This window comes from Fistularia commersonii, chromosome 21 (assembly GCF_037954325.1).
Source record: "Fistularia commersonii isolate RoL2024-O1a breed Wild chromosome 21, RoL_Fcom_v1.0, whole genome shotgun sequence".
NCBI lineage: Eukaryota > Metazoa > Chordata > Actinopteri > Syngnathiformes > Fistulariidae > Fistularia > Fistularia commersonii.
The window spans coordinates 11,502,597-11,518,273 of NC_141304.1; the positions used below are offsets into that span (position 1 = coordinate 11,502,597).

Genomic DNA, 15,677 nt, shown 5'->3' on the forward strand with positions numbered 1-15,677 from the left:
CTACCCTTCAACTTCAAGTGCAGGATAAATGGTATAGATAATGAAAGAATGTCGTTTTTTTTGAACCATTAATATTTGGGGGGATTATCTTCATTGTTTTGGAAATTAGAAAATCTCAAGTGCCTATTAGATTGAATCAAAATATTTTGCACAATCTCTCGTGAACAAGGTGACTAGTTGTAAAGAAAAAGTTGTCTGTCTAGGTTAACCTGTGAAAACTGAAATAAGTCAGCCTGGATATTTACACACGTTATTAGAAATGATGACAAGTCTGTGTATAAAAATAACATCTTTATTATATTTCAGTGGAACGTGTTAAGGTCGTAATAGCTATGAGCTACAGTTGCATTCCCTTACTTTAAAATGCCAAAAGTAGTTGGATATGTTCTTCACAAAAAAAAACAAAACAACACATTTTCAATTTCTATCAAAGTCTGGACTCATTTTTCATGGCACGTCTTTCAAGGTGAGATAGAACAGCAGATGTTCTTTTAATCAAACAAAACCATTAACCCCACAGTATAAAATACATTTGTTTCCATCATTAAAAAAAACTATTAATATTGATCCTGGTATTAAATTGAATCCCAAGTGAGTATGGATTAAAAGCTTCATTTAACTTGTTTTTGCGCAGGTTTTTTAAACCTTCACATTGCAGCTTCACAGACACAAAACAGCAACATCAAACACATAGCAGGAAGTCACAGCACTTATTCGATGAAAATCACACGGGCAACAATTGAAAATATAATCAAGTAATTTTAGCAGGAACACTACGATTGTACAAGATCGACAACTGAAATGATAAGATACACTGACGGGAGTCTGCTGTGATCAAAGTGAGTAAAATCTCTGCGCAAGACAACAAACAAAAAAAACAACAAATCAACTGGTCCAGCCTGGCTGGAGACCACAATGTGCAACATAGAATCAACACTGAGGCGTGAACACTGACAGAGGTGTTCAAGGTTGAGCTCTTTGACCCCCGTGAGCTCCTTCAAAGGGTTAGAGCGAGGTGTGTGTTTGTGCGTGTGTGTGTGTGTGTGGAAAAGGAGGAGGAGGAGGCACTTCACCAGGACAGAAACCAGCATGGAGAGGTTTTGCCGACTGCAAAAGTGGATGGGGAAACAGAGGGTCCCGAGGGGGGGGGCAACAGAAGAGATGCAAGTTGGGCCTGTCAGAGGTGAGCAGGGACCGTCAGCAGGGCTTCCTGGGTTGAACGATGGATGTTCACGTTCTGCGAAGAGGAATCATGTGTTTCAATTCACATTTGCAAGGTGTCTGCATTTCACGACAAAGGCACTCACAGTCCAGTGTGTTATCTACTTATAGCTATTTTCTCCGTAATCGTGCAATGACAGAACCCAACTCGCAGTCGGACTGTATCAACAAGAGCGGTGGTCAAAGCAGTTGCGCTATAATAAAAGCCAAAAATACAATCCTACTCGTGCTTCCAAGTATATTTACGAAACTGAAATATAGGGAATTTTTATTACCAGTAAATCAACTGTCGTTCCACTATATATTCCTGGTTCAAGTTTTTCCATTTAAAATTGAACTTTTTTTTAAAATGAAGGGAAAACTGAGCCTTGAAAAAAGAAACATGAATACATCAGCAAATCACTGACTAGATGATGATAAAAATGTCAATTTTCAGGAAATAGGTGAGAAATAATCAAGACATTTCCCATATCCATCAGTAAATTATTTACCAATAAACAAGAAATGATGGGGGTAAAAAAAAAAAAAAAATCAGCAAAGAAAGTTTCTGGGGAAATGACAGTTGAATGGAAAAAAATACAATAGAACATAAAAATAAATATAGCAGTTGCTAGGATTTCGGAATATATATATGCATAATATGATAGCTCTTTTTCGGAAATCTTTTTTTCTCATGGATCAGTCAGCGCAAAGGCCTCTTTTGTTCCTTGTCGTGACTCCACTCTATTCAAGTGCAAAATACACATTAAATCTTGCTTTTCTTTTTCCCTTCTAAAGTTGGAGTGGTGTAAATAGATCCCTTCAGTTTCGTCTCGAGTTGCGGGTCTGTAATCTGTGACTTCCTACAGCAACGAATTTTGTAGCTTCACAATACATATACTTTTATTTAGTCCTACTTTTTGCTAATGTGGTAGTCTGACCAACGCTATTTTCAAGTTACACCGTAGAGGATTTCGGTCTAAATACATCTAAAAGATGGCCGTGTCCTGTGAACAGCACTGCTAATAATATCAGGTGTTGAATTGGTTTGACATTTTTTTTCTCTGAGGGTGTTTATCTAAAGCAGCATACTTCCCCCTTTGTGAGGAAATGATTGATTTTAAAACAAATGAAGCTGGGAAGCAAAATGACAGCAGAGCAGGCTGAAAGCAAGTAGAGTTTGTAGTCGTTCTTATTTTTTCCAGGATGCTAAGTGTGTATGTGTGTGAGAGGCGCATTCAGTGTGCTATTCAGGCGGATGAATGGAGGCTTCCTGGTGGAGCCCTCACATACAAACGAATGGAGAAAACTGCACAGTAAAAGCGCTGAATGTCCAAGTCACACTGGAAATGACTGGCTTCTTTTGATCACCAGCTGCCCGTAAAAGTAAATCAAACTACTGAGATGTCAGTATAGCTGAAAGAAATATCTGAAGATTAGGGGATAAGATTGGCAAAACTGTCTAAACATAATCATGGCATGAGGGCCATCCAAAGCAGGCTTGGGAGACATAAGTGAGTTTAACATAAAGATCAAGATACTGCCTGAAAAGCAGTTCAAATAAGGGAAATTTGTAGCTGATGTCACTCCTTTTTTTCCATAGGATATTTCCGACTGACAAAAATTGCAGAGAAAATGTGAAAATTATCTAAAAGGGTTCTGAATCAATTTTAAAAGTAAGATTATAAGTCAAAGTAAATATGAAATATCAAACCGTTCAGCTTCTTTTTTAAATCATATTTTAACAATGTGAGTTTTTTCTTTTTCTTTAAAGTGGTTGATGTGCATGTATAAACTGTGTTTATCCCTTTTTGCAATTTTCTTAGACAGTTGACTTAGATTATTCATTTTCTGCATTTTGTGAATCCCTTTGTCTTTTGTAAAGCACCTTCATGAATGCAGATTATTATTTCATACAGCCAATGTTTAATGTTTATGTTTCATATTAACGAACAATAATACTAATGCTTAAGAGTCCATTCTTACACCCCATAACACAGATGTGTTGCACTATTGTGTAAATTAAAGCAAAAATGAAATAATACCTACAGTATCTGTCAGATCTTTTTGCTCGACTTTTGACTCCAAATATCGCGAGATCCCCGCGTATTCTAGAATCCTTCTAGCTGACATTCAAGCTCAATATAAGGTCATTAAACATGAAAACCCTGACTTTGTTATTACAAGGGGCAAGATGATGACGAGAATGCAGTAGCGCTGGGTGAGTGGAGTTTATTTAGAAACACAAAACCAGTTATACGTTTCTCTGGAATCTGATTTTGAAAGAAAATTAAAAAAAAGAACCTTCACATTAATCAGAAACACAAAGGTAATGTTTTTGTACTCCTATATTTTTTAGTAGTGTGCGTAAAACTTGGTGACAAACAAATGGAGGACATTTGATAAGTAAACATTTGATTTTTATGTGCAAAGTTAATAGCAGAACTATGCTCTGTTGTGCAATGGTGTCTATGCCTAGTTTCCTTATTCCTTTAAGCAAAAATTTACATAGTAGAGGTATACAGTTGAAATGAGATGAATGAGAACATGATCTCCAAAAAGACTTGAACAGGTACGGCTTAGGAGGCTCCTTAACGTCACGAGTGGGCAAACAGCATCAGTTCAGACTACCTTCACAGGCTTTTCGTTCATTCTCCAAAAATGGGAGAAGAAACTCTACAAGTGATCCATGTCATAGGATATTTTTAAAGATTAACTGGATTCCAGTCGGTTACCACCTCCATCACCATCATCATCATCATGTCTTAAAATATGAGTGGAGGAGATGCAGATGTCAAGAAGAGTGTAGACTAATTCAATCAAAGGAGGTGCCAAGAAGAAAGATCAGACGTTGCTGAGGTTGGCGGGAGCATTGCGGGTAATCAAGGGTAAAGGAGAGTGGTATTAGGGGTGAGGGGGCATTGCCTCATTGGTGAGCTGGCACTGTTAGCAAAGCCTCCTCTGACATCCGAGACACCTCTACGTTCTGTTCGATAAAAAACAAAGCACACAAAGAAGGCGAGGGATCAAAACACTGCATACACACTCTGCCAAGACTCGGGGTAGAAGACTGCCAAATGTCTGGTTGATAATCAGTCTGTTGTCAAAGAACCGTCACCATACCTGTTTCCGTCTTCTTAATTCTCTGACATAAGACAATAACAGGCCGGCTTGTAACTTTATCAGTGCTGGACGAGAGTAAGAGACCGAACATCTTCCGTCTAACACGTATTTACAAATAGGGTGTGAGCATGAAAAGGGGGTATTAGTCACTGCAGCATTAATATTCTGCTAAACCATAATCCCTCACAAAAACCTGCCATGAGCCCATGTAAATGCGGCCATCACAAAGAAGTGCAGAGGAATAATCTGCAAAGTGCTTCAATGCAGCAAAAAGGGAGGCACATTGGAAACCATGTAGTTCTGGACCCAGAGCCACTGGACCAACAGGGCAGTCATCAGTTTTACCTCACAGTGAGCATCAGTGTTAGATGTGTGCTTTGATACCTACCTCTGGTCTTTCTCTGTGTGTGTTCACGGCATCCACCTTGAGGCTAATGGACTCCACCTTACAGCCTGGCCACAGAAAGAGTTATCAGTCAGTTCAGGCCTCAAAAGAAAAAACAAGGCCACAGTGTGTGAAATATGTTTATGGGAGAGCGGCTTACCATAGGCCACAGGTGTGAGCTTCAGCACAGTGTGCAACGGGCACTTCAGGTAGGGCAGCTCTTCTGTGTCAACAAACACACACAGACACACAATAAACAAAACCACTCCTTTCAGGTTTGTCACCCTGTGCTTATTTTACATTTAGGACAGACATTGTCATTACTGGGTATATGGATCTCATTGAAAATTTTCCTGAGATTTTGGTTCACCTGAGCCAGGGATAATTACATTCTAATTTCTTTTAACAGAAAAGTAGTTATCTTGTAATTTTTTGGTAATTTCCTTGCAGATCTTTGGCTGCTATATGGCTTTTCACAACATAGACCTCTTCCCTTTTTTTCTTAAATCACATTGAGGCCTAAAATGTCCGACAGAAAATCAAAAACTCCCCAGTGCAGAAACCCTTATCATGTCAGATCTGGTGTGGTCACTCTATCCTGTGGTAGAGCTGAAAACATGTTTAATCTTTCCCTGCCAAGAAGGTGATTTAGTTACAACTTTAAGAGGTTCTGCTTTGGATGACTGACCTGCTGTCTTGTCCAGGAAGTAAGCCAACAGGCAGCGCATGACGGCCTGGTGACAGATGACCAGAACGTTCTCCTGTCTCTCCAGCTCCATGATAACTGGCTCCAACCGCTGGACCAGGTCCTCATAGGACTGATATAGGAGAGACATGAAGAGGGATCAGTACCACACAAGGTGCCAGACTACTGAGATAAAAAAATCTCACATCATAGATATAGTAAGATCGGATATAGGACTTGTCTTTTGGAAGAATATCACTTTCTCTCTCCAAACAACATTATGTAAAGTGTTACAAAGGAAGCTTTAACACTTTTGTTCTGTTTTCTTTCCCTGTGCACCCATTAGGGAACCAGACAACCACGTCCAACTGGTTAAGACAAGCGCAATGAATGGATAAATGGGAGCCTGCCAGTCAAGCTATCCTAAAATACAAATCTTACAATCTCAAGAACAATGTTAGGCCTTGTAGCCACCAGGCACCAGGGTCTCCTCTACAGGCACCAATTGCTTTTAGTAGCTGTTCTAGTCTGCTGGGAGTTAATAATGTCCAGCTGACATTCTCCACAGGGAGTCCATTATGTGATTGTTCGAAAATGAACTGGGACTTTTGTGCACAAAATAAAGTTAAATTTCTTCACAAGACTTTTTTTTTTCAAGCATTTTTGGCAGCCCATCAGGCAGACAATGAGTCTTAGCCAGAATTAAAGCTGTTGATTCTACTTAATGAAGCTGGGAGATGGATGAAAGCCCTGATGTCCACCCTATGGCTGCTGCTTTTCACAATGTCAAAATAATTATGTGACATTATGAACTGTTGTAACATGAGGCCAAACTGCTGCTGCTCTCAGTCAGTAGAGATACTCTGGGAAAGAAATAATGACAATGACTTTTACTTCTCTTCTAATATAGGAAGGGGGAAATTCCGAAAAATTCAAGTATGCCATTAAAGCATGGAAGTTTTTACCAAATATCCAATTATTAAGGATGTCTGACACTGCTTTTGAAGAGATTGCATAAGTACCTTCTGCCAAGGCAGATAATCAAAGCAACCACCCATCTTCCTGTGTGGGATTAACAGAGGGGGCTAAAGACATGGACTTAAGGTTTGTGGACCACAGTTAAAACATACATACACACACACATATGAATGTGAAGTTCTTCTTTCATGCAATCTGTTAAGCCAAATCTGTGAGCAAAGCTGCTTGTTTCAATGTGGCTGGTAGCCATCTGGATGAAGCTTAATTGTGTGTGTGTAAGAGAGAATGAAGAGAGGTCATTATTTTCACAGAGGACTGATTGCATTAAGAAATTCCACATTTTGAACAGAGAGAGAGTATTCAGGAGCACACTCTAAGAGGAGAGCATTACACAACAATACACAGCCACTGACCTCTCCTTTAGGGTACCGATAGCGGTATTTGTCCTGGTCCCTCAAAGCAAACTCCAGAGGAAAGTTATCCTGGATCTCTTCATACATCATCTCCTCACACACGCCCTACACAATGACATTACACACCGATTAATCCAAACTGACACTGTGCACAAACAACAGGATCTGTGTGACTCTGACTGTGAAGCTTACAGCATCAATCTCGTTGAGGACCTTCCACTGCTCGTAGGGCACACGGAGAGCCTCTGCTGTCTGGATGGTCCTCTTCATCTGACTCGTCCACACCTTTAGGTCCCTAATGGCCTGCGACTCGATGAACTGGCTCAGCTTCTTGGCAAACTGCATGGGATAAAAAGTAATTAACCTACAAACGGATGTAGGGAGGCACTGCTCGCGCTTTAAAAAAACAAAACCAAAAGCAAACACTGTATCCATGCAATAAAACCAAAAGGTCTCGTACCTCTTTGCCTCGATGTGTGAGGCCCGAGTCTCCACCGATGCGTCCTTTGACATTTAGCTCACTTTCACCATGGCGGCACAGGTAGATGGAGCGCGGCGTTATATGAATGTTCATGAGGTAGTAAACGATCCGACTCTGGATGTGGTCCAACACCCTGTTGACCAAGTAGCGCTGACCCACATCCATGATTTTAATGTAGGAGAGATCCCTGAAAGGAGACCAGGGAGACCTTGTGTCATCATCATGTGAGTTTATAGATATCACTGCAAAATATCCTGCAAAGTTTATTGATACAGTTTTAAGAATCCACAGCTTAGCATGATGGGAATATAATAAACAATATATAGAAGCCTGTCTTTAGACATTAAACAATACCTCTGTTACAGAACACTACATATCAGATCACATGAAATGTCACTTTTATTATGATAAGCTTTTAAACTCAGGTTTGCTTTGCATAACTAGCTGTGTAAAATAAATATTGGTCTTCTTAACTATAATTTCTAAATAACATTTTAAAATAAAACAAATTGTGATTATAAGAAAATTCATAGCATCTTCTTTTTATCAGAACAATTACTAAAAATTGAAAGCCGCATGATCACAATCATTACCTACCAATGTATTGTTCTACCATAATTTCAATAAATTTATAGATCTTTATTCAATAATCTCCACCTTACCGGTCAAAGACTTCATCCAGTGTCTCGTAGGAGTTTTCATAACACTTAATCCTTTTCATGAAGTCCTCCGCTGCTTCTTCTGTATTACAGTTGGTGTAGTCAGGGCTCCCCAGCTTTACTTGCTACAAAGAGAAAATGCAAAGGATGAAATGTAAAATGATGAGCTGAAATAAAAAACGACAGGGCTACAATGCCACTCACCACTATGTTCTCCTGTATGACGTCTGGATCTTCACATACAGACTCAACAAAGAAAACCTGAGAGCAGAAAAAAAACCCAACCATTTCAGTGTGATCGTTGATGGGAACCACAAACCGTCCCACAACTGCAAGCTTACCTTAAAGCCATTCTGCTCAGCGAACTGAATGATAGTTTGCCTCCTTTCCCTCGTCGTGTTTGTGGCATCAAACACCTGTAAATCACATAACCGCGTTAACAGGAATAGTCACCTCATGGCACACGGATCTGAACACCATTAAGCATCGGCTGAGGAGAGAGGTCTGACCTACCGCCACTTGTCCCCCTTCTTCTGTAAGGTACAACCGTACATCATTTAAGGCGGCGGTAGCACACTGCCTGCAGAGATCAGATCATTTCTTGAACATCACATACTTGGTGTGCGAATTAAGTTTTCCCATGAGGCTGACAGGGGCCGCTTACCTTCTGATCTTCAACCCTTCCTCATTGTCCGGACGGAAGAACTCAAAGGACTTATAGATTTTCACACACTCTCTCCTGTACTGGCCCACATTGAACTCTATATAACAAGACACAACAGCTATGATCAGCTTTTTACCAAACTAGAAATACACACACATGTATGTGCTCTCTGGTTTAATACAATCCCCCTGTCCAGGATGACAAGTCATACCTCTGGTGGGCACTCCGATCCAGTTGAGATAGCGCGTCAGCTTCTTGGAGATGTAGGTCTTCCCCCTGGCAGGGAGGCCCACTGTTACAATCAGCGTGGGACAGTTGGTCATACATACTGCAACAAAAGAGGGAGAGCAGGGTAAATGTTTAGTCGAGCAAACAGCATAATGCATAGACAAATATATTTAACAGATGTTGGGCTTTGGGATTTGAAAGGAAAATTTACCCTACGCATTCATTATCTTGCGTCATACACACACCAGCACTGTCAAGACTGATCAGGTAATTCATGATTAACTGTTACGAATTAGCGTCATGCCACCCTCAGAACAATGTCAGTGAGGAGGAGAGGCAGTGATGGCATGCAGGCCGGGTCTGGGGATTTGTGAAATGATGCTGGTGTGCAATTAAGGACTCATGGAGAGACAGTTTGTCCTCACAAACACAACACACAGTATTTGCACAGATGACTGGGTTGGAGGGCATACCAGCTCCCAAGGCTCTGCTTTCTGTCCAATTCTGACACAGTTGGCTATCTGAGACTGACACAACGCTTCCCAGGCTGTAAGCATCAGCTGATTCCTGTTAAGCACTGTCAGCGCTTTGGAAATTGATCACTTGTCCCAATGCATGTGATACACACCGCAAAGGACGAGACCAGGTTTTTTTGAAGGGTCAATCAAATAAATGGGAATCAATATCCCTTTAACTTGGCGATGGGGTTAAATAATGCCTACCACGTCCATGGCTCTACATAGCATTTACACCAAAGCGCTGTTTATTTTCGGACCTCATTTCAACACCTCACATACACACTTTTTTTTCGGGTTTGGAGGTGTGTAACTCCAGCCTGCATCGATGAAAACATAGTGAACACAGAGGCTGTTGTGGCCTGAATCACACACATGACTGCGGGCGTACAATCCCTGTTTACCAGCAGCGGGTGGTCGGGGTGGAGCGCCGGGGTGCGGCGGCCGGCGGGCCCACGGTTCGAGTGCGGTCTGCGGACGAGCATCATGTGAGTCCCGCCGCAGCGAGACGTCTGAACCCATTGAACCCGCTCGGCTTTATCGCCACCTACGAATTCGAAAACGCAATTTCCGACGGTAAAAGGAGCCGAAAATGTAGGATAACCGGCGACGCGTCCGAGGGTCCGACCGTTTTCGAACGTTTTGACGCGGCAGCTAGCAAAGCGCCGCCATACGCACCCTTTCTCTGGGAGATGTGTTTCTCCGGAAGGCCATTTTTACACGGCATCCAAATTTTCTTTAAGGGGTTTTGCGTTAGCTCCCGCGGGTTCGGCGGTGTGTTGTCCCCCATTCCGTCTTGCGAGGAGGTGGAGGTAGCCGCGGCGGGACCCCGTGGCTTTTTCCCGTGATGCTCCTCTGAAGGTGACCGGTGTTTCATTCGCCCTGCTCTCCTCACAGATGGAAGGGACGGCGCCGAACGCTCTCCGCGCCTCGACGCTGCGTCACGTGACGCGATCTGACCATGAAAACGAGGTACCACAGATACCGCATTAAGCACGCAGCGGGATTTCCCCTCTGCTAGCAACCGTAAGTCACCCGCGATGTGCGCAGACAAAAATACGAGCCTAAGGTGAAGATTTTACATACTGCCGAAAAAAAAGCTGCCAAATCCAACATGAGAAGTGCAAGGATTGCAATAAACAAACAAAGGAGACAATTCACAATGTTTAGACTGAACGAAAATGCTTGCATGCGTATGTGTGTGTGTGGCTACACTTAAAAGCAGCATTTGCATGGGTTAGATCAGGGGTGGGGAATTATTTTGCCTGGCGGGCCACATTTCTTATTTAATTTTTATGCGCAGGTCAACGAGGAACATTGCAATTTAAATAATTACATTTTTTGGCATTTTATTTCAACTTTAAAATACTTACTGATCATATCAATGTACCAACATTATTTTGTATGGAATCATCCATACAACATTAAACAAAAGGGAAAAATAAGGAGTTTCTAAATTTAATTGATCGATTAAAGACATTCAAAGAAAATAGTTTGGCTGGCTGGATAAAAAAGAAAATGCCCAGGTTTGTGTTAGATTATTGCTTTCTGTCTGTAAATGTACATATATTCTTGCAGAATTGCTGCTATACTGTACTTTTACTGCAGTACGGTGTGCAGGACTGAGAGGGTAGATCATGCACGATGAGGCAATGTATTGTGAAAGTTGTTGCTAGTTGTGCAACAACTTTATTATTTCATCATACAGACTTTATTATTTCATCATACAGACTTTATTATTTCATTAAAAAGTCTTTATTATTTCATTATAAAGACTTTTTATTTGTACCGCTTTTCTCTCAGCATAGCAGGAGAGTAGCAGTTCTTTATGCGGCACTCACATACCATGACCATTTTTCTAGAATCGTATGTAGAAAGTCAAAACCCCATGCCTGCTAATAGCTGCAACTGCCAAACATCCGCCAATCTAAACTTCTAACAGTATGATGCCAAGTATGATGCCAACTTCACGGTCTCTATTATACCAGCTAGCAGACAAGCAGATGCATTATTCAATTTAGCCATCGACAGATGAAAATCCAGCATCCTAACTTGAACTGCTTTGTTGTCATCACCAACAGCAAACAGAAATAAATGGTTGCAATGATCAAAGCTTTTGTTGCACAAATCAACATAAGAGGTAGAAAGGCAACAGTAAACAAGTGCTCTACGAGGGGAAAAAGACACACAACCAATGGCACAATTCAGAAATGGTGTTGCAGTTATCTGATTTAATAAAGACCTTGTGTTTGTGATTTTAGATGGGAACACTTGACTTTTTCATTTCAGTTGGTGCACCAAGATTAGCCAAGCCACGTTTGGTGTGATAGGATTTCTAAAAACCCTTGCAGGAATGCTGCCTCATTCAGAAACTAGAGATTTGCTGAAAGTTTGCATTGTGCCTGACCTTTTCTTAACCCCCGTTTTCATTTGCCGTTGCTTATGACCTGACTCTCAGGATTCCTGTTTCACAAGATTCATCTGAAAAATGTAATGTTAACCAACAGTTTAGAGGTAGCCTGTCAGTCGGTCACCGACAGAGCCAAGAGCTGAGCAGCCTTCAAGGTGCAGAGAACCACTGTAGGAGTCTGTAAAAAGTAAATTTTCCTTTCAAGTTTCCTTTTCATAATTAAACCCTCTTTTTAAAGGGTTCAATTACGGAAACACAACAAAATTGCAATAACAGCAATTGAACAAAAACAAAAGCTTGAATATTGTGCGCTCCATTTGAACAGTAAACTCTAATCAGTACTAATAATAATACTAATACTAATACTTCACTGCATTATATGTGACGCATGGGTGTTTTAGGAATGATGCCCAAGGAATCTTTTGGTCCTTTAGGACATCCAGAAATATCAGACATTATTTGAAAACTAAAGATGATTTTTGGACAAAAAAAACACCAGCACTGAAGACAACCACAATTTTTGACTATAATAAATTAACTCTATAATTACGCTGTCATGGATTGCAGGTCATTTAAATCAATGGTTGATGTGCTGATGATTATTGCCTTACTTATTTTTCTAAATTTTGCTACAAGCTGACTGCTATATGACACGTAAAAGAACTGCCCCATTGATATTTTGTCAACTTCTCGCAAAATCCAAGAGATGGCAGCATGACACACAGTCTAATTCATTCACTGTGAGTCAAGCTTCCATGGTGTGTGATAAATTCCACAGCAACAATCCAACTCACCAACCCTGCTAAAAATCACACACACAGACATCCATTTGCATGGTGTTCAATTTCAGGCAATGACAAATATATGTTATCAATTCAATTGCTAAAAGCTAGCACTGTAAAGTAATTTAAGAGAAATAACAAAAAAAAACTTGAAAGAAAACAATCAAACCACGAAAAAGGCTAAAAAATACAAAATTTTGATAAAGCATACAGTGAAATTAAATAATATATACTTAAATTAAATAATCCAATAAATAATATATTATTAAATAAATAGCAACTCCATAAAACTGAACCGAGGCATGAATAACTGGAAGCTCTATAGGGGAACATTGCAGCAAAGACTTACATGACATGATGTTGTTAACAAACAAGGTCTAAAGTCCTCATATAAAGATGGAGATCCGTCTCCAACTGCAGCAATGCATCCAAGCAAAGCGGCACATAAACTCAAAGTGCTACACAAACTAACGCTGGGGCTTTGACCTCTGAAGGAAGAGGCTGTGAAAAATTCAAGACAAATACCGTCTCTAAGGGGAAATTGAGCAACTGAAAGCAAAGCCAGAAGCAAAAGGTGTCCTAAGACAGGACAGAGATAACATCCTGGTCAAGCTGAAGGTGGAGCTCCTGCTGTGCATGGGGTAAGGGTGCAAGTCTTTGACCAAGCAAATCATACATGTTTTTTTCACGAATGCGATGATGATAATCAAGAAATGCAAAGCCAAAGATTTAAAGAATAATTCGATATATGTGGAAAGACTTAGTTTATGTTATGTGAAATCAAGCTGCATAATAGAAAAACCCCAGCCCCCCCAAAAAAAACATGTGATACATCTTCATTTCTAAGAAACACTACTTTCAAAATCTTTTATCATTCAGTAGTTGCACACAGCATGTATCCATAACATACACAAAACATCTATGAAAAATAACAACTAAATTAAGCAAACAGAGTTTTCAGATGAAACCATTTTTTTTACTGAAGCATCAGTTGTGTTGTTACAAATCTCCCAGATATTTTGAGGGCGTTATGTACATCTCACCAATTTAGCTGCCCTTACAAATGACCACAGTGGAGAATCCACAAACACCAAACAATGCGACATAAATCAAATGCTACATGCTTTATAAAGGTAGGAAACACAAAAAGGAACTTAGGTACTTGGTAGTTCTTGATTCTAACAACCCCATTGGTTCGTCTTTTTATATCATATATTCTCTCTACTTATAGAACGCTATGATACCTTGTAATTTAAAAGGGCTTTGCACTAAATAGTATTCACACACATGCACGGCGCTAACCAGGCCACCGGGAGCAACTTGGGGTTCGGTGTGTCCCAAGAATGTCACAGCATGCAGTAAAGAGCAGTCAGGGCTCAAACCGCCAACCAAATCTGTCATACTGTATTTGAGCCTAAGAGTAGAGCTATTTATTTACAAGGAGTTTGTTTTCATGCGTAATGATCTAAATGCAAATACAGAGATGTGTCCTTCACAAAGCTAATGAGGCCGGTTCTGAGTCCGCTTAAACTGCTTTTGCCGTTACCAGTGAAAGCACGACTTCAGCTGGACTTAAAAAGGAGGCCTCCGATCAGTGAAAAGACTTCTATCCTCTACAGTTCCTGGATCTGCAAATTAGCCACGTTGTAATTATTTTGTAGCTACTGCAAGCCTTTATTTGGTAGACTGTTTAAGAAAGTCTTGCTCACGTCTCCATGGGCACCAGTGCAGGTTATAATAAGCAATAACTTTGAAAAAAGGCTCAGTGTGCACAGCAGCTTCGTGCTCCACCACGCTGCACCGTGCAGATTCCAAAGTTTCAACCACAATGTCATCAATAATAAGCTGTGACTGTCTTGCAATACTTTGTTCCCAGGCAGAAAAAAATGTTTGTATGTCAATGATATTGCTAAAAAAGTTTGATAGGGTAATACAAGTTATAAGGGTTTCTTCCGTTCTGTTGCGTGAACAGAGGATTTTTGAGACTCATAAATCAGTCGCCTGAACAGTGAGACGTGACCTAAATATGATAAGATGAGAGACTTTCCAATTAAACAGCTCCTACTCTCACATATTCCCAGACTGCATGTCAGGTTCTGCTGGATCCACAAATAAATGGCATACTAACTCCTGGACAGAATACACTTTTAGCAGGAGTCAGAGAGACTAACAGTGTCACCACTAAAGTTGGATAGACGGCATGTATTTGGTATTCTATTGCAAGCACATGACATTATCGCTTGGATAAAAAAGGCTGCATATTATCTGTGATTTGTGCTTAAACGCGCTGGGAAGTTTTCGATGTACATGAGCAGGAAATGTAAGAGCTCCTCCTCCTTGCTAGCAGCCTTTAGCCACCAGCTGCACTGGTCCAGCCATTCCTTCCCCAGGATGTTAAAAAAAAACGAGCGGTTTCGTGCCATCGCAGTATTTTAATTCCGAATTACAAAGAAAAAAAAAAATTAAATGAACACAATGCATGTCAACATCGCGTTTCGACAAAACGCAAAGCGAAAGCAAAATACATGTGGAATGATCCGCCGAGCTCTGCAGCAGCATCTCCATTGCGCGGAGTGATTGATGGAAATAAACACAGAAGAAGAAAAAAAAAGAAGGGGGTGTTTCGGGGGGATTCTAATCTTGTAAAAAAAAAATCTGATGCACGTCACAGCACAAAGCCCAGACCGCCTTGCCCTGGGTTTTAAAAAATGACTGGTGCGGTCGGATTCGGCGTGTGTACTATTAAAAGCGCAGGTCGGCGGCTGTTGTTGTTATGTAGGGGAAAGGTCTCGGTGACAGCGCCAGCAAAGACTGCACGTACTCCTGTTTACGTCTTGCCGCTCCGCCCGACTCCACACATGCACGACTCTTAACTCAAGCAAAAGACCCCCCCCTTCTCTAACCTCCTCTCTTTTTCTTGCTTTTCCTTTCTTTTCTTTTTTTCTTTCCTTACCCGCCCGCTCCTGGTTCTGCGTGTGTTTGGGTCGGCCGGAGCAGCCTCTCATCATGGGCGTCTGTCCGATGGAGCGCAGAGTCTGACGGGGTTTCTGTGCGTCCGGCACTGATGCTCGCTGCGCGCACACACACACACGCACACACACACATACACACCCGGAGCGTATGTGAGTGTGTGTGTGTCTGGATGGCGCTTCTA

The 15,677-nt window shown here is 41.0% G+C and overlaps 1 protein-coding gene across 5 annotated transcripts; it reads right to left on the reverse strand.

Moving 5' to 3' along the window:
- Positions 1–276: 276 nt before the first annotated feature.
- On the reverse strand, positions 277–15,666 carry LOC147222301 (6-phosphofructo-2-kinase/fructose-2,6-bisphosphatase 4-like). Of its 5 annotated transcripts, none has more exons than XM_086167914.1 (14): positions 15,477–15,666; positions 8,800–8,916; positions 8,589–8,685; positions 8,438–8,504; positions 8,266–8,340; positions 8,129–8,185; positions 7,928–8,049; positions 7,245–7,452; positions 6,977–7,123; positions 6,785–6,889; positions 5,397–5,526; positions 4,869–4,931; positions 4,712–4,776; positions 277–1,237 (listed from the first exon to the last, which is right to left on the reverse strand). In XM_086167914.1, the coding sequence occupies exons 1-14, from the start codon at positions 15,529–15,531 to the stop codon at positions 1,178–1,180; spliced, it is 1,368 nt and encodes a 455-aa protein (XP_086024040.1). In that variant the 5' UTR covers positions 15,532–15,666; the 3' UTR covers positions 277–1,177. The 5 variants fall into 5 exon arrangements, with proteins under 5 accessions (XP_086024040.1, XP_086024042.1, XP_086024037.1 ...); XM_086167916.1 differs by having other exon boundaries at positions 15,427–15,543; XM_086167911.1 differs by lacking the exon at positions 15,477–15,666 and adding an exon at positions 10,010–10,258.
- Positions 15,667–15,677: the final 11 nt, after the last annotated feature.

Excerpts from the sequence above, each read along its gene's own strand:
- LOC147222301 (XM_086167911.1), bottom strand. The coding sequence starts at position 10,208 with ATGAAACACCGGTCACCTTCAGAGGAGCATCACGGGAAAAAGCCACGG. Across the intron at positions 7,124-7,244 it reads TCACACATCGAGGCAAAGAG|TTTGCCAAGAAGCTGAGCCA; the intron begins GTACGAGACCTT and ends TATCCCATGCAG. Across the intron at positions 6,890-6,976 it reads TCCTCAACGAGATTGATGCT|GGCGTGTGTGAGGAGATGAT; the intron begins GTAAGCTTCACA and ends GTCATTGTGTAG.